The sequence below is a fragment of the Aptenodytes patagonicus genome, chromosome 2 (assembly GCF_965638725.1).
Source record: "Aptenodytes patagonicus chromosome 2, bAptPat1.pri.cur, whole genome shotgun sequence".
NCBI lineage: Eukaryota > Metazoa > Chordata > Aves > Sphenisciformes > Spheniscidae > Aptenodytes > Aptenodytes patagonicus.
Genome location: NC_134950.1, coordinates 80,043,254 through 80,067,423, shown reverse-complemented (window position 1 = coordinate 80,067,423; position 24,170 = coordinate 80,043,254). Strand labels below are relative to the sequence as shown.

General features: G+C 39.0%; 1 protein-coding gene across 3 annotated transcripts in view; it reads right to left on the bottom strand.

The window, feature by feature from the left end:
• The window catches only part of ADCY2 (adenylate cyclase 2), a 237,429-nt gene that overhangs the window by 162,995 nt on the left and 50,264 nt on the right, over positions 1-24,170 (bottom strand). For 2 of the 3 annotated variants that reach the window (XM_076330310.1, XM_076330312.1), the window contains one exon: positions 5,580-5,741. The exons of the other annotated variant lie outside the window; for it this stretch is intronic. In XM_076330310.1, the coding sequence (XP_076186425.1) occupies positions 5,580-5,741 (162 nt within the window). The remainder of the gene's footprint in view (positions 1-5,579; positions 5,742-24,170) is intronic. 3 annotated transcript variants of the gene reach the window in all.

The window sequence follows — 24,170 nt, the reverse complement described above, 5'->3', positions numbered from 1 at the left end:
TTGACAAAACACATGAGTTTTCCAGACAGAAAACACACACACGGCAGATCTTATATTTTAAACTTCATAAAAAACCCCACACAGCAGAAAACCACTGGTTACTCCAGAAAAGATAGGGAAGAGTATAACTGCCATCTGTGGAAGAAGATACACAACACAAGCCAGAAGGCTCACGTTGCTGGTGGGAGTCTGGGACAGCCTCGAAGAATCAGTATGGCAAAGGCAGCCATACCAGAGGGGTTTTTGTTCCTCAGGGGGTACCTGCTGAAAGTGCTCTGAGGGTTGAAACGCTTAATGATCCAACCATTAGGACCCCAATAGCAGGCTTGTGAGTAGCCAAAAAGAGGAAGGCCTGCCACATGCTATCAAAATTATCTACCTAACTTTGAAGAGTGTCCGTAAAATTGAATCTATCAACATTTTCAAAGACTAGGCAGGGTCCCATTGCAGCCTGCAGAATCAGGCCCCAAAAGGAGGCATCTGGGTCACCAACCCCTCCACACAGGAACAAAGAGGTTCTAGTAGCAAGAAAGTTAGAGATTCAAATGGACAGGAAGATTTGCCTGATTGCTAAGTTAAAAATCAGTGGCTATGGCCTATTCAGGAAAAAACAAACAAACCAGCAGTGGGTTGAAAAAGGGAAGGTGGCTTTATTAAAAAAAGAAAAAAAAAATTACCAATTTCTTAGTCACTACAGATCTTGAAACAAATTATAGCAAAAGCTCATGAATCAGAAGTCAAGCAGAAACCATAATCTGGATGTACACTAACACCAGTTAGTGCATATACACCAGCAGGTCACATAAGAATAAGGTAGCAGCTTCATCTTTAGCTGTCCATAGCACATAAAATAAAATTCTTATTGTAATGAGAGACCTCAGCCTAGCTGATGGTAAATGCACAAGAACTTGTGGATGTACCCTTGGAATTTCCCAATTCAGTCATTCTTGAAAAAAACAAAGTTTTCATTTAGCATTTGTTTTTGTCCACCAGGACAGAACATTATCCATCTATTTATACCAGGCTACCAGAAAGGAACTGACCACACAAGCAAAGACCAAACACTACATAAAAGTTGTTACAAATTGTTTCTTTTTGCTATATGCACTATTGAACAGAGTCCAAAACCAAAATAATCCTGTACACATGCATGCTGCCCAGTTACAGTTTTGTGCCTCTAAAAGGGACCCCTTTTGGAGTGCTGCAAGGAGCTGCCAAAAAAATCCCAAAAGGTAAGGAACACTAGTTGAAATAAAAAAAAAAACAAAACAAAAAACATGAATGACAGTTTGTAGTGATTTAGCCAAGATTTGGAAAACAGTTAGCCACAGCTAATGAAAAAAGATTACACGAGCAACAAAACTGCTTGTTGAGAGAGTAAAACAACAATACTTTTTTAAAAGACTAAAATAAAAAAACCACACTCCTTATATATATAACATAGGGAAAAAGAAATGGAAGCTTATAGGATGTTTAATGATTTTGGTTAGCTCTTTTTTAACAAATTAAGAACAAAATGACCTCTAATGATAGTATCAACCCATTAAGAGATCAGAATGGTTGAGCAGTTGATAATAGAGCAGGAAAAACACAAGTATTTGATTAGAATCTGTTCTGGTTTGGGGAGAAGCACGTTATGTGTTTATAGCGAGGGATGGCAGTGAAATACTTTCCATTCCAGCAATAACTGAAAGGGATATTAAGTCGCGAAAGTCTTCTGAGCCAAATGCCTTAACGCCATAATTAGAGTCATGTTCTCTTGCAGCAGTCCTAACCACCAGGCTCCCAGGAGCAGACAGAACAACATCCTCTGCTTGGCAGTAGGATGCTCACCTGGGAAGAGGGGGCGGAGTCCCGGATTCCAGACCGTGTGCCTTGTAAGGGTTAGGATTAACATTTTCAACAGAGGGAAAAAAAAAAAATCCATACATACACAGTTACTTTTTCATAAACTGAGACCGGAACACAGGACTCTTTTTCCTCCTCCCTGTCACAGATCGCATAACTGTGCATTAAACTCCCCGCAGAACCGCAAGGGGAGACTAACCGGGTATTTTACTGTAGAGCCTGTGTCTCCATGCTGAGCCCTACAGCACACTAACCCCTTTGTAGACCCAGCCGCCTATTAGCATTTGGCGCTGCTGCAGCTGCTCCTGGCATGTTCCTCTAAGGCTAATGTCCACGTTGCAAGACAGATGTTGACGAAGCACAAGTAAGGACTCAAAGAAGAACTGTGAAAGTGATGAACAGCTTAGCTAGTGCAAAAGCAGGCAACTTATTTATTTTACTGACAAAAAGGTTAGAGGCAAATTCATGATAGTCTAGAAGTACCATCATGGGAGAAACAGAAATTGGGTACTATTGGGTCTGTCAGTCTACTGGCCAAAAAATGAGATCCAGAAGCTGGATGACAAGGCTAGACAAATTCCTACTAGGAAAGAGGAACAAAATTTTAACGCTGACGGTTAGGTCAAACAGGAACTAGTTCATGTAACCAGCAGAGTGTGTTGAAGGATTCTTTATCCCAGCAGGAGGTTTTTATCTCGGTATCTCTGACTGCAACCAACACTGGATAATCAAGAGCATGCTAAGCCTTTCAGCTTTACTGAAGCCAATTCTGGGTGTAAAACTTTACAGAGGACAACAAAAGGAATGACAAAACCAGTAAGATAGACTCTGCCAAATCTCAAAATAAGCAAATGGTTCTGAACATCGATTTCTCTCTACTGATAGACTGAAGGTAGGATTAACTTCCAAAATGCTATGAGATGCCAACCAGAGTCACTGGAAGATGCTGAAAAATTGGAGAAGGTCCAGCAGAGGGCTACCAAAAGCATTATAAGGCAGGAGGACTTGACATAAGAAGAAAGACTGAAAAAATGGGGTTTGTTCAGCCAAGAGAACAGAAAGCTCAGAGAAGATTTAATCAAAGTCTTCCAATACATAGGAAGTAGTTATAAAGAAGATGCAGGTACTCTCTACAGATGGATACTTGCTATATATACAGGATATATATGCTATAATATCTGGTGTTTACCTACAGGTAGATTTGTTATACCACTGTCTTTCTGCTTCTTAAGTGCATACTATTGATTCCCTACCTGTCCTCTAGAAAAAAATCCATGTCAGAAAGAAAATACACTTCATTGCTAACATTGTCATCTATTTTTTCTGTTTTGTTGAAACAAATCAGTAGCCCTGAAATCAAAATAATATATTTTTGTCAAAGCTAAGTGTAGCTCCACAACCCAGATTTAGTCTACTTAGCCCTGAATGTGTTTCTCTAAGCTTTTGAATCTCAGTCTTCTGGTAGTTCCTCATCTCTGGGCTTTGGTGACCGAACTCTGCAAAGCAGCTTCAGTCCAGGCCTCACTAATTTTTTCCCCCCCCCAAAAAAAAATTCAACATCATGGTCCTTTTAAACAGCTATACACCAGCTCTTTTTTTTTGTTGTTGTTAATTACACACACTTATCCTATACCAACTTGAGGTATATCACTGGCAAATATTATTTCTCTTTTTAGTGTAATCGGTATCTCTAATCTAATCTTTTATTTGTGGTCTCAATTTTCAAAAGCAAAGAACACAAAACAAACATTTTTTTGCTTACACTCCAAAGTATAAACAATAGTAATCTAAAAGTGTACAGAGGGCAAATGAACTGTGATAGTGGCATTTAGTGCCTTCCACACATTCGTAAGAACGCAGAGCACTCAGTACTTTCAGTAACTGCCAAAATATTCAGAACATTTAATACAATCTTTACAAAGAACAGAAAATTAATAACATCCTGGAAATTAAATACTCTTAACAAATTTACAAATTGCTCAAAGACTTCCACTCCTTCTGAATGAAACAGGAAGTTACAGAAGAGTTGAGACGCTAATTGTACCTCACAGCCCATGATTTATTTCTTTTGATTCTGGAGACATGATGTGTCTAAAAATGTAACATCTTCTGAAAGTACTGGTTTAGATATACCAAATTTCAGTGGTCTAGAAAGTTAGGCAGGAAAAATAAATAAATTTTGCAAACAGCAACTTAAACGCAAAATGCTTTTAGGGAAGGAGTGGCAAACATTAATACTGTTTTAGCAGCATATCTATGCCCAGAATAAAAGCCATAGGTTGACATAAAACCAAGAATAACATTCTCCCTGTTTTATTCCACTACAATTATCAATAACTGTATTACTGAATTATTAAAATACTACATTGACTGCAGGTGATCACAGTCCTTGCTTAATATACAGCACAACTTGGCAACCTCCACAAAAAACATGCAGCTAACCCAAATCAGCAAGAGAAAGCAAACCCACTTATCTCACCATTTAAAATTTCTACAGAGACCTACATCTTAGAACATATTTTGTTTATGGAATTTCAATTTCAATATTCCATATAACACAGATCTGCAGCCATATCTAGAAATAAAATGTATTTTCCTGAACAACAACTTACAAGGCACGACTTTTGTAAAATCACTGCAATTTTGAAGTTATCCTTTGAGGCACAACGTTTTTCAAAATAAGGCTCAAGTAACTTAAAAGGTAAGTAGAAACGATTTGCTTCATTCTTCATGCTATTCACAATAAATACTATGACGTTTATCTTTCTTGTTCTACTGGTATGTTTATAAAAATGTACTTACTTTTAAGCTTCAGTGTCATTTTGATGCAAAAGTTAAAATAATTCTGTTTCCCTAAAATGACATAATTATATTAAAAAAACCCCTATGTATTTGCTTTTCAAAATGACATCTAAATTTTTCCTTAAAAATACAGATTTCTATCAATGACAGCTGGGTTCGTCACAGTACTACAACAAAAACTGTAGTATTTCACCATTTAAAAGATCTTCTGCAAAACAGTAAGGAAAAACAACTCCAAATATTTGGATTTTTAAAAATTATTGATCTGCAGTGTGTCATGTAGTAAAGTATCAGAACTGAGTTACAAGCCAAGACCCAGCTGCAAACACAGATGGGTTCCCTAAATGTCATGGAGTCTGGAGCCAGCCAGTCCCCTTCAACCAGGGGCCCCAACCAGGAGGAGGCTGTAAAATTCCTGCGAATGCCTGAGAATTACAGAAGGAGGACAAGCCCTACAGCAGACTTGGAGAGGGCGCTGTCTTCACAACAGATCTTTAACAAAGCAGACCTCAGGATATTCAAAGGAACAATGCTTTTTTGAGTCAAACACTGATAGCTGGAAAAAATCCTTGGCCTTGGAAGTTAGGCTTTAATGAGGTGAGGAGAGGAACAATGTGGTTTACATACCAGAGTGGTAATGTATCTCCCACAATACGGCTGCATCACATAATTTTTCGAGCAGTGTTAGTTTTTACATTGGTAAGCGCTACGTGGCTGTAGATTCTACCACTTAAGCGTGCGATTCAGCAAGACATAACATTACTGACACCCTCATTATTAGAAAGTGACTACCTGTGAATTAAGTCTGTAGCAATTCAGAAATTAAGTGAGAAATAAGTTTATACTCTCAAGCACCCACTGAGGCACTCCTGGCCCATTTACCAGGCTATTCAGTGCGCAATTAATCATTAATTCCACAAAGCACCTACCTGCCAAACCAAGTGTTCCTTTACAACAGCTGTACCTGATAGACAGACGCTCAGCACAATCGTATGAGATGCAGAGGTCAAGACGCTGGCAACTATAGCGTCCCTCATGTTGAAGGGCAGCATGGTATACACCACAAAAATAATGAACAAGAAAAATGATACCTGTGCAAGACAGCAAGACAAAAAAGAAGCATGTCAAATTCACTTTAGAATAACATTAAAAAAGTAGCATTTAATTTTGAACTGTCTTCAGCATAACGTTACACAACAGTTTTTTACAGGAAAGTTACTGCTAACCACTGCAGAAAATTGATCTAGGAAGAATCCATTTTAAAAAATGTTGGAAAAATTACATTATATTTGATTTACGAAGTGCAGTTTCAAGATACTATATCAAGGTTCGAGAACTACACAATACTCCAAACTTTTCAAATTTAACATCAAATTTCTCTTTTCAAATTTTAATTTTATTAACACTCTGTTTACAATTAGAGTGTAGTTCTCCTGGGACTGGTGGTTTCTGATTGTGAACTGCATTACAAAACAATTTGCCAAACCCCTCTACAGGGCCTAAATTTCAATGCAGAGAGATTTCGTTCATCCTGATGCACTAAAAATTCACAATTTAATGTAACATGGCATTATGCAAAAAAGCCCAACTTCAGCCAAGCATTTTGGTTTAAAAAGATTATACTTCATGTGTATCTACATGACGTATATAAAATTCCATTAAAACACTACATTTTAAGCTAATACATTTATTTGGACATGAAAAGCAGCTTCAGATAATCACAGCCCATAAGGAGAATTTACCATTAGCTTCTTCTAAAGGGTACTAGCATCCACACTAACTTTATGGAACAAACTCTCCAAATGCACAACCCAACCTGTAACAGCAAAAGGGATTCCTTCGCTATACGTACAAGATTATATATTTGATGGTATGCATATGTTCCAAACTCCACCACATATTTGAGAAAATGTAACTAGATTTGGGACACAGATTTTGCACACATAAGTAAGTAGGCAATTCTGAAAATGTGCCGGCTTGCATATAATTACATCCCTACGTAAGCTTTTCCATCAGTTTTAGTTGACTTACAAGCCTATTCACCATCTAACAGTTGTATACACACAGTATTCAACTCAGAAAGCTCCCAAGCAGGTATGAGCAATACTAATTTGCTGCTCACTTCTCTTATTGTCAGTTTGTTTTCTTCACATCTGCATGTGATGATTCCATAGTCAAAACTGAACCCTAATGTATGTGTATCCACAAGCCAGTGGAGGTGTTCTTCTCCATCACGGAGACAGAATTGGATGGAAAAGGAAGTCCACTTCTGTTCTCCACTAGTCTTTCCCCAATTCCTCCATTAAGATTAACTCAACTCTTTCCTGATCACTCATACTCTTTTTGATGCTGCCCAACCATCCTGTATGCTCAAGAGTCAAAAAGTTCAGTGGCATGAAATAAAACGGAACTGCAAAGGACATGAGGGATAATAAGAAAATTAAGTAACAGAAAGGCAAAGGGAAAACTTTGCTTCTCTACTCTTCCAATCTACCAGCTGATAGCACAAGGAAACAGAAAGTGTTTGATATCTGTTTAGTTTCAGTCCTCCCTAAAAGTTTTAACTGTGATCAGATGTTAGTAAAACCAACAGCAAAGAAAAGGGTCTACAAAATTGGTCTAGATAAGAGAAGGGTTATGTAAGTATGATGTTTTCAAATTGTCCTGGCCGGGTAAAAATCATCTGTGATACTGAGAGAACCGATAGTCTCAAAACTTGGGAAAGATGCAGAAAGTTCTGGCAGGCTAGAAAAGGGAAACACAGCATGTGTCTTTGAAAGGCTAGGAAAAAGGCTAAGGAATTAAGAACTGGTCAGCTTAGCTTCAATTCCTGGGGCAATAACAGACCAAATAATAAAACTATTCATAATCAGGAGTTCTGAAAGTTAAGAAAAACGTAAGTAACAGCCAATGTGATTTTGCTGAGAACAAATCATGTTAAAGCAATCTCTTCTTCTTCTGTCATGATAACAGGCATCAGGGTAGGGGGAAAACCTGAATAATGAGTTAGCTGATAATGGTATCAGCTGTATCAGCTCCAAATTTGTTTTACTGCTGTAAACAAGTATGCTTTAAGTTATCCCACTACCTACATTGGTCAAAATAAATGGATAATTTCAACCTTCCACAACTACAAACAGAGGGAGTTTTTAGAAGTTTCAACCCCTCTTGACACTACATATTCAGACCTCAAATTCTCCTTTACTCAACATCAAACAGGCTGAGTTGGGCTGGAACTGTGTTAAAGAACACTTGATAACAAATTGACCTGTCAATTCTTATATTTGCATCTTGAAATTTGGGTCTGAGAATGCTGTTGCAAAGCAGGAGATGTATCAGTCATGCTAAGAGAGAAACTCTCATCCAAAATGCATGTAGGAATGGCTCCTGTCAATAGTTCTTGATTCTTGGCCACACTCCTTTTCTCTTATTCCCAGTAATGGTCTAACGACCCAAGGAGTTGAGAGTTCCATTTATCACAGAGGTTCCTTTTTTATTTCACCATGGCTCAAGAATATTCTCCCCAAGTACTCTGAAATAAGATGCTTCTACCCTTCATCTTGATAGCAGACATACATAGTATGTAAAGCTTGGGACCTTTCAACGTATTTCAAAATGCCGCAGTATTTAAGTTTGATACTGTAGAAGTCGATATTCAAAGGCTTCTGAGCAGGGTGGTTCTTCACATAGAAGGAGGAGACAAGCTTTCTGGACTGAGTCACAGTCTGCAGAATGGACAGCAGCCCTTGACCCTTTGCATGATCTTTTTGTAAGAATTAGCAGAATATTGCTGATACAAACATTAAAAAGCAGTGACGCCAAGCTCTGAAGGACCCCACTATCCCATTGCAAGAGTTGCTAATGCACATCACTGCATGTCTGCACTTGGTGTGTGTACCCATCAGTAAACACAGTATTAATTTACAGTGCACTATTTTTGACACTATTAAAAGCTGCCTGTTCCACCAAAGTGTGCCACAAAGCCTGTCGCTGTTTTGAAACTGTGTTGGAAGCAATCTTTGATGTGAGTCATCACTACAACTGCCTAGTTGAAACACGCTTTTTGTCCTGATCTGAACTTAGATTGCTTTAGGAATTTGGTTCTCAGAGACTTTTTCGATGAGCTTATGTTATCCATACTTTGGAGATGGGGAGTATTTGGGCATTGATGGTATGCATGATAGCACGTAGCATTCGCTTTTGGTTAACACTGGTGTAACATCTTGCAGAGAAGTATGTGGCTTTCCTGCTTTGATTGAGGGGTATCCAGGACTCTTGCCCACCATTCTTGACTGTCAGAGCTTAGCAAACTCTGAGTGTGTTTGCTGCTCTGGGTATCTCTTCTCCCACACTTGAGTAGTGTCACATTTTCATCTACTATGTAAGCAGTTCGTTTCCACAGAGATTTAAAGGATGATGAGCTGCCATAGTGTGGCTGTCTAGATGGGTATGTAACAGACTATTTTTCTGCAGATTTTGTGCAGCTGCTTTCAGAAAGGCAGCGAAAGTTCTCATACAGATTGCTGTAGTGACGCCATTAGAGAGACTTGGACACCAAATGGTATAATGACAGCATGGCGTGGGATATCACTGATGATCACGACCACTCACAAACACTCATTCTTGTCACAGAACACAACATAAAACTATAGGTAAGAATCTTTATGCATCTTGCAAAATGGAAAGATGTTGGCTGTATAGGATAGAGAAGTAGTTCCTTCTTTAAATCAAGCCCATTCTGAATATTTTTAATGACGGCATTTTTTTCCCAGCATCTCCAGAGGTATGTTGGCCACTTCAGCCTCTGACCTATACTGGTGACTGTCATCTAGGAGAACTGGTATGAAGTTGATAATACTTGGTGGTTCACAGACATTGCTGTTGGAAAGGTCACTGGTTTGGACTGTGATGGCACAAACTGCAGAGGACCCAACCCATGTACCCAATCCATGTTTTTGGAGCTCGTGGACCCAACCTGTTCTCAGAAACCTTGTCTCCCTGGTGTCGCCAGTTTCTACTCTGAGTGGCATCGCCTTAACTCTGAAGGGTATCCTCAGTAGAAAGTTTAACATACGTTACACATTAAAATTGTCTTTTCCAGCATATAGGGTACCCCAGGGGATGTTGCTTTTGACACTGAGAAAAACTGTACAAAAAGATACTAATCATTCATTTTATACAAATTATGTTCCAACAATGACACAATTTCCTAGCTAGACAGCCTTTTTAAGATCGTGTTAAATGGTTAATCATAACTGGCTTGGCATATGTAAAATTCACTCAACTTTATGTTACTCTGACCAGAATTTCCCCTTGAGGAGTATGACATCTTGGCAGTGAAGCAAGCATGCAAATCTAAATGTGCTGTTTCAGTATGAGTTAGGGGAAAGCACTGCTTTGGACACAGACAGCAGTAATGAGGCTACAGCTAATAAAATAGCTGTAGTTCTTTGGGACAACTTCTCACACGCAAGTGTAATGACAGCAAAACACTTGGGAAAATAGTGCTAGCGTTTCACTGTGTAACCAGAAAAGACCCTGTTCCCATAATTAAACTGTTAGACTACAAATATTCACACCAAGTGGGCCAGCCCACCACAGGATAACTTTCAGAGGTTTTTCAAGATCAGCTTCCTCCTTACTGTGTAAAGGGAGTAAAAATTCATCAGGTAATTAAAGAATTTTCCCTTGGAAAGACACCTGGATTACAGCTACTGATTTCAAATGTTGTCTGTATACATAATCACACAAAAGAAGACACCCTAGTTTTTTCTAAATAAATAACTAGGTTTCATAACATAATTGGCAGGATCTACTAATGTTACAAAATAGTTACAAATACTATATTCATAATTTAATAAAATGTATGTATGAAGGCGTCAGAAGGGTATTTATATAAGCTATAAACTGCATGTTAAAACTTTGTGTAGGCAGAGTGAAAGTTGCAAATACATAAAGGTCTTTGCCATTCTACTTCTTTTGAATTCCAGACCTCAAATCTTCAGACTCAAGACTTCTAAAAGCCGGGCAAGGTTCAAAGAACAAAACAAACTACCCACATAAAGCAAAAAAATCACTGAGTACTAAAATCAACTTCTGTTCTGAGTCATCTATAAAAAGTCTTAAATTATGAAAGCATTGGATAAAGTGAAGGTGGAACTGTTGTTCACCAAACCCTGCAACGCTAGAACAAAAGGGCACTCAATGAAACTAGTAGAAGATTGACAAAAATAAAGTACGTCTTTACCAGGCAGATAGTGACCTTCTTGAACTTGCTGCCACAGGAGGTCATAATGTACCAGCAGGTTCAAAAAGACATTAAACAAGTTCATGGACACGTTGTCCATAAACCAATAATAAAAAGACGGCAGGGATGTACCCTCTGATGTTGCTAACACAACTGTGGAGGCTGGCAAGGTATGAAGGGAACAGACCACAAAAAGCGATCAAGCTTGTGTGCTGCCTTTTAATAGCAGCTTCTCTTGCCATTCTTGGAGACAGAATACTGTGCTAGATGGACCGTGGTCTGACCCTGCAGGAAGTCTCTTGTGTTCTCATGCTGAGTCAAAACGTACTTCAAAGAGAAGAGAAGAAGAGAGGAGAGGAGAGGAGAGGAGAGGAGAGGAGAGGAGAGGAGAGGAGAGGAGAGGAGAGGAGAGGAGAGGAGAGGAGAGGAGAGGAGAGGAGAGGAGAGGGGAGGGGAGGGGAGGGGAGGGGAGGGGAGGGGAGGGGAGAGAGAGGAGAGGAGAGGAGAGGAGAGGAGAGGAGAGGAGAGGAGAGGAGAGGAGAGGAGAGGAGAGGAGAGGAGAGGAGAGGAGAGGAGAGGAGAGGAGAGGAGAGGAGAGGAGAGGAGAGGAGAGGAGAGGAGAGGAGAGGAGAGGAGAGGAGAGGAGAGGAGAGGAGAGGAGAGGAGAGGAGAGGAGAGGAGAGGAGAGGAGAGTTATGACACAGTATCCTCTCTGACTTTTAAATAAAGCAAGGAAATTCAGAACAAGAACTGGAAGTCCAAGCAGACTATGAACAGAAGCATTGTAGAACCATCTACTAGTTGGAAGGGAATTGTGAGAAGAAAGTTCAACTTTCAGCAACAACAGGATAAAATATACAAGAAGCTGTTTTAATTTATATAAAACCAACCAAACCAAGTGTTGGGTATATCATAAACTGCAAGAATAAAATAAAAAAAGGAAGAATTTCCTTGTGATTTACTCCACAAAATTATGTCCACAATAAATTATTACTTCACTCATTTTTACCAAACATAAACCTTTATTTTCCAATGATTATCATAGAGATAGTAAACAACCCTGTAAATCATGTCGTCTTCTTGATCGTGGAGAACTCTCAAATTAATAATCCCTTTCTTTTGTGTAGAGGTCTGGATTTAAATGTCATCAGGAAACAAACATTCATTACAGCCTCTGCCAAAAAATTTACCACAACAATTAGCAAGGATAGAATAAAAGCAAGTTGACTGCAGGAAAACAGGTGTTTTAAAATAACTGTGCAATAAGGGACCTTCAAATGTGCTGCTAAAGTCACAGATTAATATGACAATATGATGAAAGACTCCAGAAAAGGAAGGAAAATTCACATTTGAAATAATCAAGAAATAATCTGATTGCGTACTGTTTACTGTGTGATTGCTTTCTGTGTCAAAGAATCTTTTCTTTCACTGAATGGGATCAGTAAGAGGGATATGGGATCTGGAAGGAGTGACCCAAGGACCATCAGCAGTGACCCAACAATCCATAACAATCTTTGGTCCTTCCTGCTACAGAAAGAGGGGACTGAGCAACCATCTTCTCTACCAGCTTTGAGATTATTCCTGAACACACTCAGAAAAGAAAGAATTTGGTTCAGTCCGTAATGCCCATTTGTACTATCATTCTCTTCCTCACTTAATTCTCCTCTTTCTGCTGTATTTCGTCGGCCTTCTTTCAACAACAGTGTAGTCTAATTAGTCAAGAGGACAGATTTGTTCTGTTACGACGCTGATAGGTCCCTGCAAGCAGAAAGGCAACTTCATAAAGCTCTATATAGCCCAACAATGGCATATGTTTGCAGTGATTTGAGTCTCTAACTGGATCAGATGACAATAAGCTATGCCTTTGGTTTTTTCAGTGATGAGACAACTGAAAAGCACTAGAGATAGCGAATACATCTTTCATCCTTGTTATTCTTCCTGTTTGTGTTTTGCCCATAAATATTAAGATCAGAAACCTACAACAGCAGTGATAATTCCTGATCATAGCAACTAGCATTTTCTCTAAAAGGGATGGTTGATACCCTCTTTAATGCTACCTTAATAATTTTTCTTATAATGTTTTTTTATCTACAGCCAGTGGGAAAGGGCTTAGAGCATGTTGTTAAAACCAAAGCCTTGTCTTCCCATACCACAGTAAAAGTAAAACCAGACATATTTAACTCTGGCTAAGCCTGTGCTGCATCCTCTTCAGAACAATACTACATAGCAGCACGCAATTCTAAAGTAAACTGCAATTAAATTAATGTATTTTAAAAGTGGAAAATCAGAAGAGATCCAAATGATTATACAGTATATGTAAACAGGCTGAAGTCCAAAGCAATAAAAAATAATTTCACTCGGACCATTAGGGAGCTAATTTTAGAACACTCAAGCACTTGTGCCTCAAATTTAAAAGGAGTCTAATAAGAACACATATTGAAAACATTTTCAAAGTTGTCTTAAAAGTGAAGAAACATACACAACTGGGAAAAAGCATAAATTGCATAAAAACCCAACCTGGCTAGAAAGGATGTGAAAGTCCATGTTAAAATATGCATGCTTGCACATACACAGAAAATATGAGCAATGACAGCAATTAGTTTAAATCAGAATTATAATAAGCTAGTAAGGACAGAAGATGAATACACTACATTTCAGGGGATCCAAGGAGGTTTTTCTGCATGTTAGGCCTGAAAGAAGTCTAACAGCGAATTTGATCAACTATTATAAGAGAACGTAAAACTGTTAATTATAATAAAGGAAAAGCAGAACCATCAAATAAAAATGTCTCTTCTCTATTAAGGGAAAAGCTAAATGATATATTTACATTACGCTAAAGAATAATTGTGGTGCAGTTTTCTCTTCCAAAATATTAGCTCACAAGTATATAAAGCCACAGACACTAACGTTGAGACATTTTTAAACAGTGAATCCAATAAACTATGCTCAAGCATCCTATAAGAGCTCTGGATTACGTATGTTGATTTTCAGTACTTCCCAAATAGCAGGATAGCTCCAGAGAACCGGAGGCAAATTGGATTGGTAAAAGGTAAAAATAGGAAAAGAAAAATAGCAAATAAATGGTCAATTTTTACACTGAAGAGACTGTGTTGGAGGACTCAGAGGATTTATTCAATGTCTTCCTAAATGTTTTGTAAAAAGGACCGGAATAGTGATGTGACAGTGTTTGATGAGTTTTTAATATTATTCAGGGTATTCAAAAGCAACAACACGTGGGAAAAGTTGCAGAAGTGCCTCACACTACTGTGACTGGGCCATAAAATAGCAGATGAAATCCAACATTGATAAATGCGAAATAGCAGGCATGGGGAAAACTTTAACTGAACATTTATAAAAGCAGGCCTCACCTTAGTTACTACAACCTCAGCAAAAGATACAGGAGTCACTGTGAGCAGCTCTTTGAAAAACTGAATGGTAGCAGTTGTTGAAAAGGTAAATAAAAGGCAGCAATTATTAGGAGAAGAATAGAGAATCAAACATCACAATGACGTTGTATGAATCCATGGTGTGCGTATTTCTTGAATAGCTCATGAAATTATTTTCTTCCCATGTTAAAAAAAACCAAAAACCCATGTTGATAACATCCCCCCGAAGCCTTCTCTTCTCCAGGCTGAACAGCCCCAGCTCTCTCAGCCTTTCCTCAAATGAAAGGTGTTCCAGTCCCTCAGTCATCTTTGTGGCTCTTCACGGGACTCGCTCCAGTAAGTCCATATTTCTCTTGTACTGGTGAGCCCAGGACTGGACCCAGCACTCCAGATTTGGCGTCACCAGTGCTGAGTAGTGGGGAAGGATAACCTCCCTCGACCTGCTGGCAAGGCTGTTCCTAATGTAGCCCAGGGCATGTTCGCATGACCAGGTCCAGCAGAGTACCACCCAAAACCCTGAGGAAGTCTAAGCCCTGACAGATGTATGCCTCTGACATATTGACCCACGGGAACTTTGCAACCATCAGAGTAGCCTTAACAACACATCGAGAAGCCCTGGAAATCTTCTGTGTTCGTGGTTATCAGAGAACCCACCAAGAGTAACGCTTGAAAGTGAAGAAGGGAAAAGGAGGGGTCATGGTGAGAAGTAAAAATGTAGTGCAGCTCAGCAGAGTAACTGCAGCTCTGCGTGCTGAGGTGCACAAGATGTTTCAGAGAGCAAAAAGTACCCAGGATACGGTACCTAGTAACCCAGCCACTTCCCATGGAAGAAGGGCATGCCTCTTCCTGACCTTATCTACTACCAAGCAGGAGCACACAGATGATAACATTGAGAAGAGTAGTCACTCTCTCTAGAGAGCGGGAGGCCTCCTTTCCTTGAGACATGCAAGGGTCAGCAAAGGACAGCACCTCTGGTGAGCTGACATTTGCTGTGGCAGGTGTCAGAATGAGGGGAAAATAACCAGAAGGGTGATAAAGGGTCATGGTTGGGGTATATCTGGTAGAAAAAATTAGAATAGTGAGAAGCTTAAACAAAGGAAACTTGGATTTCCTTTGCACCGATCAATAGTGCACAGATCAATACTGTCGTTTAACAGCTCAAGACAGAATCTGCTGCAAAGGAAAGACGTGGTAAATTGAAATGACTGAGCAGCATGACTCCACTTACAGAAACATGATAAGCTGAATGGCTGTTTTTTTGCAAATTATGTTTTTCCCTAAGCATATATTTTTGGGCAAACCAGAGAAGAAACACAAGAAATTGCTAAGGAAAGGAGCCTCCCAATGACTGCCGTGAAATACTGTGACTGTGTACCGAGTGGTAATAACATAATGCTAATAGAAAGGAAGGAAACAGATTTCTTCTTTAGGAGAGCTGCCAAAATAGGACATAACAGCTCCTTGGAACATTTTATTAATCATAGAAACAATATGCCTAGAAGTGTATGATGTCAGAAGAGTGGACAAAACCATGTTAAAATAATCTAAACTTCTGGGAGAAAAAACAAGGAAAAATCCATAGCATTTAATTGTCATAAGGCTAGGACAGGTTCTGTAGCAGTTGCTCAAAAATCTGTTTTATTCCCCTGCAACACCTGCCTTTCCCAAAGGTTTTAAAATCATCTGCTAATGCATTCCCAAAGACTTTAATATAGGGTGAGATTACCACTTTGGTTGTTGCACAGTGCCTTTGGGACCTCGGCCTTTCATATTGCTCAGAGCTTTCTATTTGCAGCCCTGCCTGTTATGCCCACGGGCCTGCACATGCCAGCCCAAACAGTGTTGCTGTGATGGGTTCTCATGGGAAGGGATTGCCACTTGTGTGGGTATCACCTCTTTTTTCCCCTTTTCCTTCTCTTCTGTTGTGGTTTTAGGTTTACATTAGGGGACCCAATAATAAGCTTGCAGAGAGCAGCGTGCAGCACCTGCCCCGACACAGGCACGCTCCAGTCAGCACTAACAGCATCACATGCAGGAACAACCATCTGGGAGTTTGAGCAGGTCCTGAAGAAAACCATATAGTCACCATGGGAAAAGTATTATAGGGAGAACCACCCACTGCACTAGAGAGGACAAGGATGCTCGCCTGGGGTCCCCCTGATGCTTCTCCTCCCAGCTGGCCACTGAGGAGAGTTTGTCCTTTCCCTTTTCTCTCTCCCTCCTATTTTGTTTTTGTTTCTTCACCACTACAGCCAATGCATGCCTGCAGCTACAAACCCTGCCGATAAATCTTTGTGCATGTGAACTTGTCCCAACATCCTTTAAGCAACATTGTCTTTCCCCTCAACTTTTGAAAACCACAAAGTGATTACCAACTTCAGGAAGTGGTCAGGTTTGGGCAGCCACTAAGACTACAACCTCTACGTGAACCCCAGGGAGCAACGGTGCTAGCAACCTGGATGTGGCTTCCTTGTGAAGAAAGTACTGCTGTCGTGAAAGAGGCAGAACAGTTTGCTTTCCCCTTTCACTCCAGACAAACCTTTTGGCAGGGCAAAAGGCGTAGGTGTGAGATGCAAAGGTTGAACATTAATGTAGGAATGGACACGTATAACAAACCTAGTAATCATCATCATCATCATCATCATCATCATCATCATCTTTTCCAGTTTTGACATGTAAAACTTGCATGTATTTTACTCATAACACTCCCCTAAGCAAAACAGAAAGAGGGAGGGGGTATTCATATATTTTTTTCCCATTGCCCCGTTTTTTCAAACAGCCTGGGGTTTGTTCTCCAGAGATTTTTGTGGATTTCTTTTGGAACTGTGAGTATAGCGATGTGGAAATCAATCAAAAATTATAACAGAGATAATGTCTTTGTTACTGAGAAATTCTTAGATGAATTTCACACATACACACACACACACACACACTTTGTTATGGAAATAAAAAATATAATCCTGGTCATTTCAGTATATAAGTAAATAATTATAAACTGATATTACTTTAGTGTAACATCTGTATTTAAAACAATATTGTGTAAAATTTAAAGCAATTTTGCAATAGAGAGCAGCAGTGGACCATATCCTGAGGCTACGTGATCTTAATAATCTCAATAATCCTGATTTTAAATACAGAGTCCTTCACATTCTAAATATTGTAATTATTTTTATAAAGTGTTTATTGATTTAATGAATAATGTAGGCCCAGATACTCATGGACTAGTGATCTGATTTCATACGCAACTCTTAATTGTAGCTATCTTCTAATTACAAAGAGATTCATTATGTAGCTGTAGGATTAGTTAAATGTGGTAGACTAAATTAATCCCAGCAGGATGAATATAAAGGAAAAGTTATTCCAGTCTGTTTTAACAAGCATGGGGTTTCATGTATCACTGCATTGCAAATATTAAAATTAGTCAACAAATAATCTACACGTTGTTTTGCAGAAGGTTCCAGCCATTGCTTACTGAAAAGACTGTGTTGTTTTGTTTCACAACTTCCTTTTCACACCTTTCACACCACAAAGCTTTTTCTCCTCAAAAGTTTTCAGTGGAACAATTTGCATGGAAGTTTGGGTCCCCAAAGGTAGGAACAGCATACTCAGCATCCCAGAAAACATGTCACAACTTTCCAAGAATCAGAACAGCACCTTTACAGTGAAATGTGTCTAGGCAGTGTATACCACACACATCACAGGAAAACTTATCTGAATTAAACAATGAAATGTTTGGCATGTTTCTCCACTTAATAGAATCACAGAGTAATTTAGGTTGGAAGGGACCTCTGGAGGACATCCAGTCCAACCTCCTGGCTGGTTTCAAAAATAGATGAAGTTCAGACTGCTTCATATAATCTTGAATTAATCTATTGTTGTCTACTAAAACTGTATGTGCTTTTATACAGTGATGAGTTAATTAAAAGAAAAGCTTTAAACAGAGAACTATAACATAAAAACCTGAACTGTTCTTTAATTTTTTTTTCTTATAGTAGGAAATAACATTTGTATTATCAATAATGATGTTCAGTTTTGCAAGTGAACAGGACAGGGCAATTCCCCCAAAATGAGAGGAATACTTTTCATCTCTTTTTTGACATACCCAATCCCAAATTGCTATCGAAGCCAGACCCCCAAATCCAGTCAAGTTCCTGATCTTAGTAGATATGACTGGAAGAAAATAACTGCCAAAATTAGACAAAGTGTTAAAAAAATGGTCACATTCCGCCTAAATTATGCCACAGTCTCACTCAACAGAACCACACAACTTTGCCCATGAAAAAATAGCTGGAAAATAAAGACAAGAATTTCCAGATACTGCTGGGAGTGCAATGATGAAAGAGACACTCCAACAGAAGGGTGAAATACAAACGTGCTCCTCGCAGTTATTACAACAATACAGTAGTGATCATCTCTCTTTTTTGTTGTTGGATTGTTCACATGCACAGAAATAGATAGAAACACACAGATATCCACATTAACAGATATGGCTAAATGCTACCTCCTAACAAATGTTTGTGGATCATACTATAGAAATCAATGGAAACCATGCATGAATCATAGAATCATAGAATCATTGAGGTTGGAAAAGACCTCTAAGATCATCGAGTCCAACCGTTGACCCAACACCACCATGCCCACTAAACCATGTCCCTAAGTGCATGAGATGATATTCACAGTATATTTCTGAGGAGACTGATCAACCAGAAATGAGTGCTCTATGGCAAATCCAAAGTCACTGCTGACCTGATTTAGTGCTAACAAAATAAATGAAAAAAATATGCCGTGCACTTCAGAAGCAGCTGGACTTCACACTACCTCCATGACAGTTGAAGTGAAAAAATCTATTATTGAAGTAAATTCAAAGGTCTGAGCATTTAAATAAGCCAGAAAAATAAACTAAAGTTTAAACTAAACATAGGTCCTGCATCCTGCATTTCTTTCCCAGGCAGCCTATCCAGAGGACTAACACACTACCATCACCAATAAAACTATGCCAATGTGTATTCTTACACAAACTAAGCTGCCTCATTCCTTCTCCTTGAATGGATTCAGCTGCCGGATCAGCGGTACAGAGGAATCTTGCAACCCCCAGCACGAAGAAAGCTTCATTCAGGTCAGGGGGAAAAGTTTCCTGTTTTTCTTTGTGCTTTCTCAGATGGAAAAAAAAAAAAAAGGGAACTACTTGGGAGCAACGGGATATATTTTTGCTTCTACCCATTAGCATGCCAACTGTCTCCCACTATTGCAGTGGCAGGTTAAAAGTCAGCCATAGCGAAGTGACTGATTATCACTGTGTCTAATCTAAACCAGTAAGCCACAGGTATTAATTCCACTTAACTGACTGGATAAAGCAAGACTGACAAGCTACAGCTGTGACATACAATATAAGATTGAAAGACTGAAAAGACTATACGTGAGCATGAACACTGCCCTGACCGGTGAAGGAGAGTGTTTCACCTCACATTAGGCTGGCAACTTGTAGGTTAATAATTTAACACAGCACTGGGTCTTTCAACAGTCCAGTGAGAGGGGACTTAATAACTATCTCTGCCATCAGGTAGGAATGGCTTTATCCAGGCAAGAAAGGAGGAAAGGATAATGATGTGAATCTGAACAGAACCATAGGCCAGATTGGGTGTAAAGGAAACATACACGTCCAGATCAAATTTCTGTTCCATGAATAAAAATGTAGAGTTTGCATAAGAACAGGTTTCCTGTGCATAAGAACTTGATGCCCGGCCACATGATTAGATGGATGCTGCAAACAACCAGGCAGAATGAGAGGAGCTTTGGAGTTGACCTAAGGATAACTAAACCCATGTGTGATCTTCCTTTACTTGTTGTATCCCATCTCAAAACCATTTGCAACTGTGTAGCTTTCTATTTTCCTATTTTGTAAATAAATTACTTATTTTAACCTGGATTGTGTTACGGGAGATTGGTAGGTAACTGGAAAATACTATCCCTGCCAAAGTGGTAATCCTTAAAAATGAGATACTGAATCACACTCTCACAGGGCTCAGTACAACTCCAGAGACTGTAAAAATAAGTGTCAAGCTAGATAAAATGCTTGGAAACTGGATCAGCAGGAGTTTGTATGGAAGAGATGTCTTCTGATGATAAGCACAAACCAATGACTAGAAACACATGAGCAACAGCTTTGCCTCCAAGAGTCTGACAACAAGCTTGGAGCACCTATGAAGATACTTCAGTTTATTTAATCTATTCCCTTGCATTGGGAATCATAATTCACATCTTTTTTTTTTTTCCATTGATGCTAAGGACGTCAATGAAAGCAATACAGCTGCATCAAAATGCCAAGTGGGTGACGCAGAACAACTAATTCTAATACACTGGATGTTCAAATCTGTTGCTAGTTACATATCTCCAAATTTTACAGATTCTACTATTTCAAGGTGCAACACAGCTACATCAGGAATGTGATCTAGCAGTCGGTAAGCACTGAGGAGGCACAGGCAGGTTAGATAAATATCATTATCCTCAGTGCTTGAAATAAGCCAGTGTATGCCAGTACACCCTAACAGCATCTGAAAGACGTATGTCAGTACTTACCAAGAAGGGGAAATGGAGAGAAAATCAGGTATCACAAGACTTCAGCGTTCCCATACTCACACTTCTAAACATTCATAAAAGTACTTCTGAACTCCCATTACAACATCTAATCATACACATCTTACAGACACTGTAATTATTTCGCCAATATGACAGGAGAAATCTGAAACAGAACTCCACAGCTCCGAGATGCAATTTTCTACACTTTGAGGTACTAATGGACAAATCTCAGCATTATTCTGCATCCAGTCCACCTCTGCAAGCAGCTTTTTCCTAAAGGAATAGTTTAGTGAAAGCTTTAGCTACAAATGGAAAGAAGTATGAATTAAAGATGACAGGATTAAAACTTAAAAACAGACCACTATAAAAAGTGGGGCTTTCAGTGGCACCTTTTACAATCATTGCTTCTCTAAAAAACAGCTCTCACAAGAGACAGCTAACTACGTTTGCAAGGCAGGCAATATTTGTCATCACTGTACTGAAGTTGAATAAAAAGATAATTTATGTATCCCCTCATCTATTTCTAGGTGAAATTATCGTTATTCCAATTATAATTTTCTTTTTACCACAGACAGTATAATTTTTATTCCTGAGACAATTTTAGTGTATATAAAAGCCATGCAAATGCTTCTTTTCCAGATCAGGGCATTTTCAATTACATCTTCATATGAGAGAGTATGTCCTCTACTATACCCCAACACACAAATTCTTAGAGTAAGGAAAACATTCCCAGCCCCTGGCACGAAAGCCTAACAGTACGATGTCCAGTGATATTACTACAGATGTGTGCAAGGATTTTCCCTCAGATTGCATCCTGGAGATTCATGGCCTAAAGGATTCAATTTGCTGATTCCTTTCACTCCCATCAATGTAAATGGAATACATCAGCTTTCCCTTGTTGTCATGTAGAATTACAGAAACAATGTACTTCTTTGTCAGTAATTTCCTTCCTCTTTTTAAGCGTTATCAACATGAGAGATTTTTTTTTTTTCCATAAACATACAAAAACTATGCCCTTTGGAGTCAGTGTATCTTTATCAAATATTAAAAAAACAGATTAAAGTAACTTGACTCTTATCACAGCACACATCCCACGGAAAGGGAAAAAAAGGTAACGTTCTTCTGTTGCTGCCACACTCTGACAGATGTTTTCATACTACATAATGGGGAAAAAAAGATACAGTTTAATGCAGGTGGAATTGAACAGGACTAGGAAATGTTGAGAATGCAAGAGTTCAAAGTCCCCTTCCATCCTCACGCATGAAAAGCCAAATCTCTCATGCCCTTTGAAACTTTATAGTCAAGCTGTTTTACAAGCTTGACTTATCTCAAAATGATAGTCATCGACATTTTAGATACTATACTTGGCACTGTTCATGAAATAATAGTGCTTTTTATTCTATGATTTACTTTTACACAAACAGCAGAACAGAAAATCTTGCTGGGGAGGGAAAAAGCACAGGCTTCTGTTCTCACTCACCTGGTTATCCTAAGTTGGTAGCAAGGGAGTTATTTTTGATATACAATAGTATGAGACCAGAATCAGGTTTGATAAGTTAGGACCAGATTTGGATTCAGGCAGTCAAACTAAAATTTCTAAACTTGTTCATTTTTATATTTTATCGACTTTGCATATTTTAGTATGCTCATTTAACTCATTTCGGTAGCTGGGCAATAGCCAAAAAAATCTTGGAGAAATCATAAATAAGGTGAAATTGAAGCTAGGAGAGGCACAACCCCTCAAAACTTCAGAATGCAAGTAAGCAGAGGAGTAGAGGTCAAAACATTTAAGTTAAAATGTTATCAGATGTGAGAAAATTATGTTATATGTCTAAAATGAATGTGAAATCACAGTGAATGTGAATTAGCTAGAGTGTAACAATGCTTTTCTTTTGCAATATAGTGTGGCCTTTTTTTTCTCAAATCCACTTCTCTTTCTCCCATACTTTTACCTTAGGCCCACAGACTTATTCACATACGTAGGATTAGGCACTGGAATAAATGAAACAGTACATCGGTTTCTGCAGAACCGATCATTTTCAGTATGCTTTATTTTCTATCATCTTCTCTCCTCACACTTCTTCCCATTTCAGTTTGGAAACACTTATTGAACCAAACATTCAAATTTCACCTAACCAAAAGAATCACTGATGACCTGCCAAGAGCCTGCAGAGCATCAGTACCATTTCTAACGTGGAACCTGACAGGCAGCACACAGAGCTGTAAATGCTTCCAGTGCTCCACTTTGATCGAGGCAACCTCTGCATTACTCAGGTAACTAATAATGGTAAATGATTTCATCTGTCTTGCAATATTCCACATGCTTTGCAGAAAAATATCTTGAAGATATTCGACAGAACTCTGCATATGCTATCACAAGTGGAAGTTTTAAATGGAGAAGAACTGAGAGGTTTTATAGCTCTTACGCAGCTACCTAAGACGGGTTATCAATATCTTCTGTCACAGTTCAAAGGTTCAGTACATTCGATCCTGATAGGGATCGACACAGGTTCTGAGTGGTAATAAAAAAACAGGAATCTCCCTTTTCAAAGGGTACTAAATAACTATTTTTAGCCTGGGTATATTATTCTACATATAAAGAAAATGTCTCTGCATTTTCCGTGTAAGAGTATGAAGGAATATGATGGTCAGTGTAAAAACACTACTCTCTATTCCCAAATGCACTGCCCTCTATTCCCAAATGCCTGCTAATGTCATAAGAAATAATTACAGAGACAGACAAGATCTCAAGCCTCCAAAGCAGCCAGGCATCCCTTTTTCCAGGTGCTGCGCTTCCTTCGTGATGACATCAAGTCTTTGCCTCTTCCACTCACTGTTTGGTTTGGGTTTGGGGGGGGGGGAATTGGGGGTTTTGATTGACTGACAGCAACACAAAGGTGGATACTAGAAAGTTAACTTTGCCTTAAAAACAAAGGGAAAACCCACAGACCCAAGCCAAGAAGAAGGCGAAATAATTTGCAGAAAAGGGAAGAAGGAAGCTGATAACTGGGAAATGGCTGTAATGTTACCAGACTATGACACAGTAAACGCAGAGAGAAATGTATGTGCTTTTAATGGCAGCATGCTGGACCTGTGCTAACCTATGCTTATAAGGTCTTCTTTTTAACTTTTTGTTGTGGGCAAAATGGTCTCGACTTGTGAGATTTTTACTTAATTCATTGCCAGCTAACGCCAACTTCTGATCACTGCTTTGGTTATTAAAAACAAAAAAAAGAACACGAACAACTAAGCCAGCACTGCCCCGGCGCGGGCCACCCACAGCCACTGTCCCTTGGAGGTGTCCGTGCCCC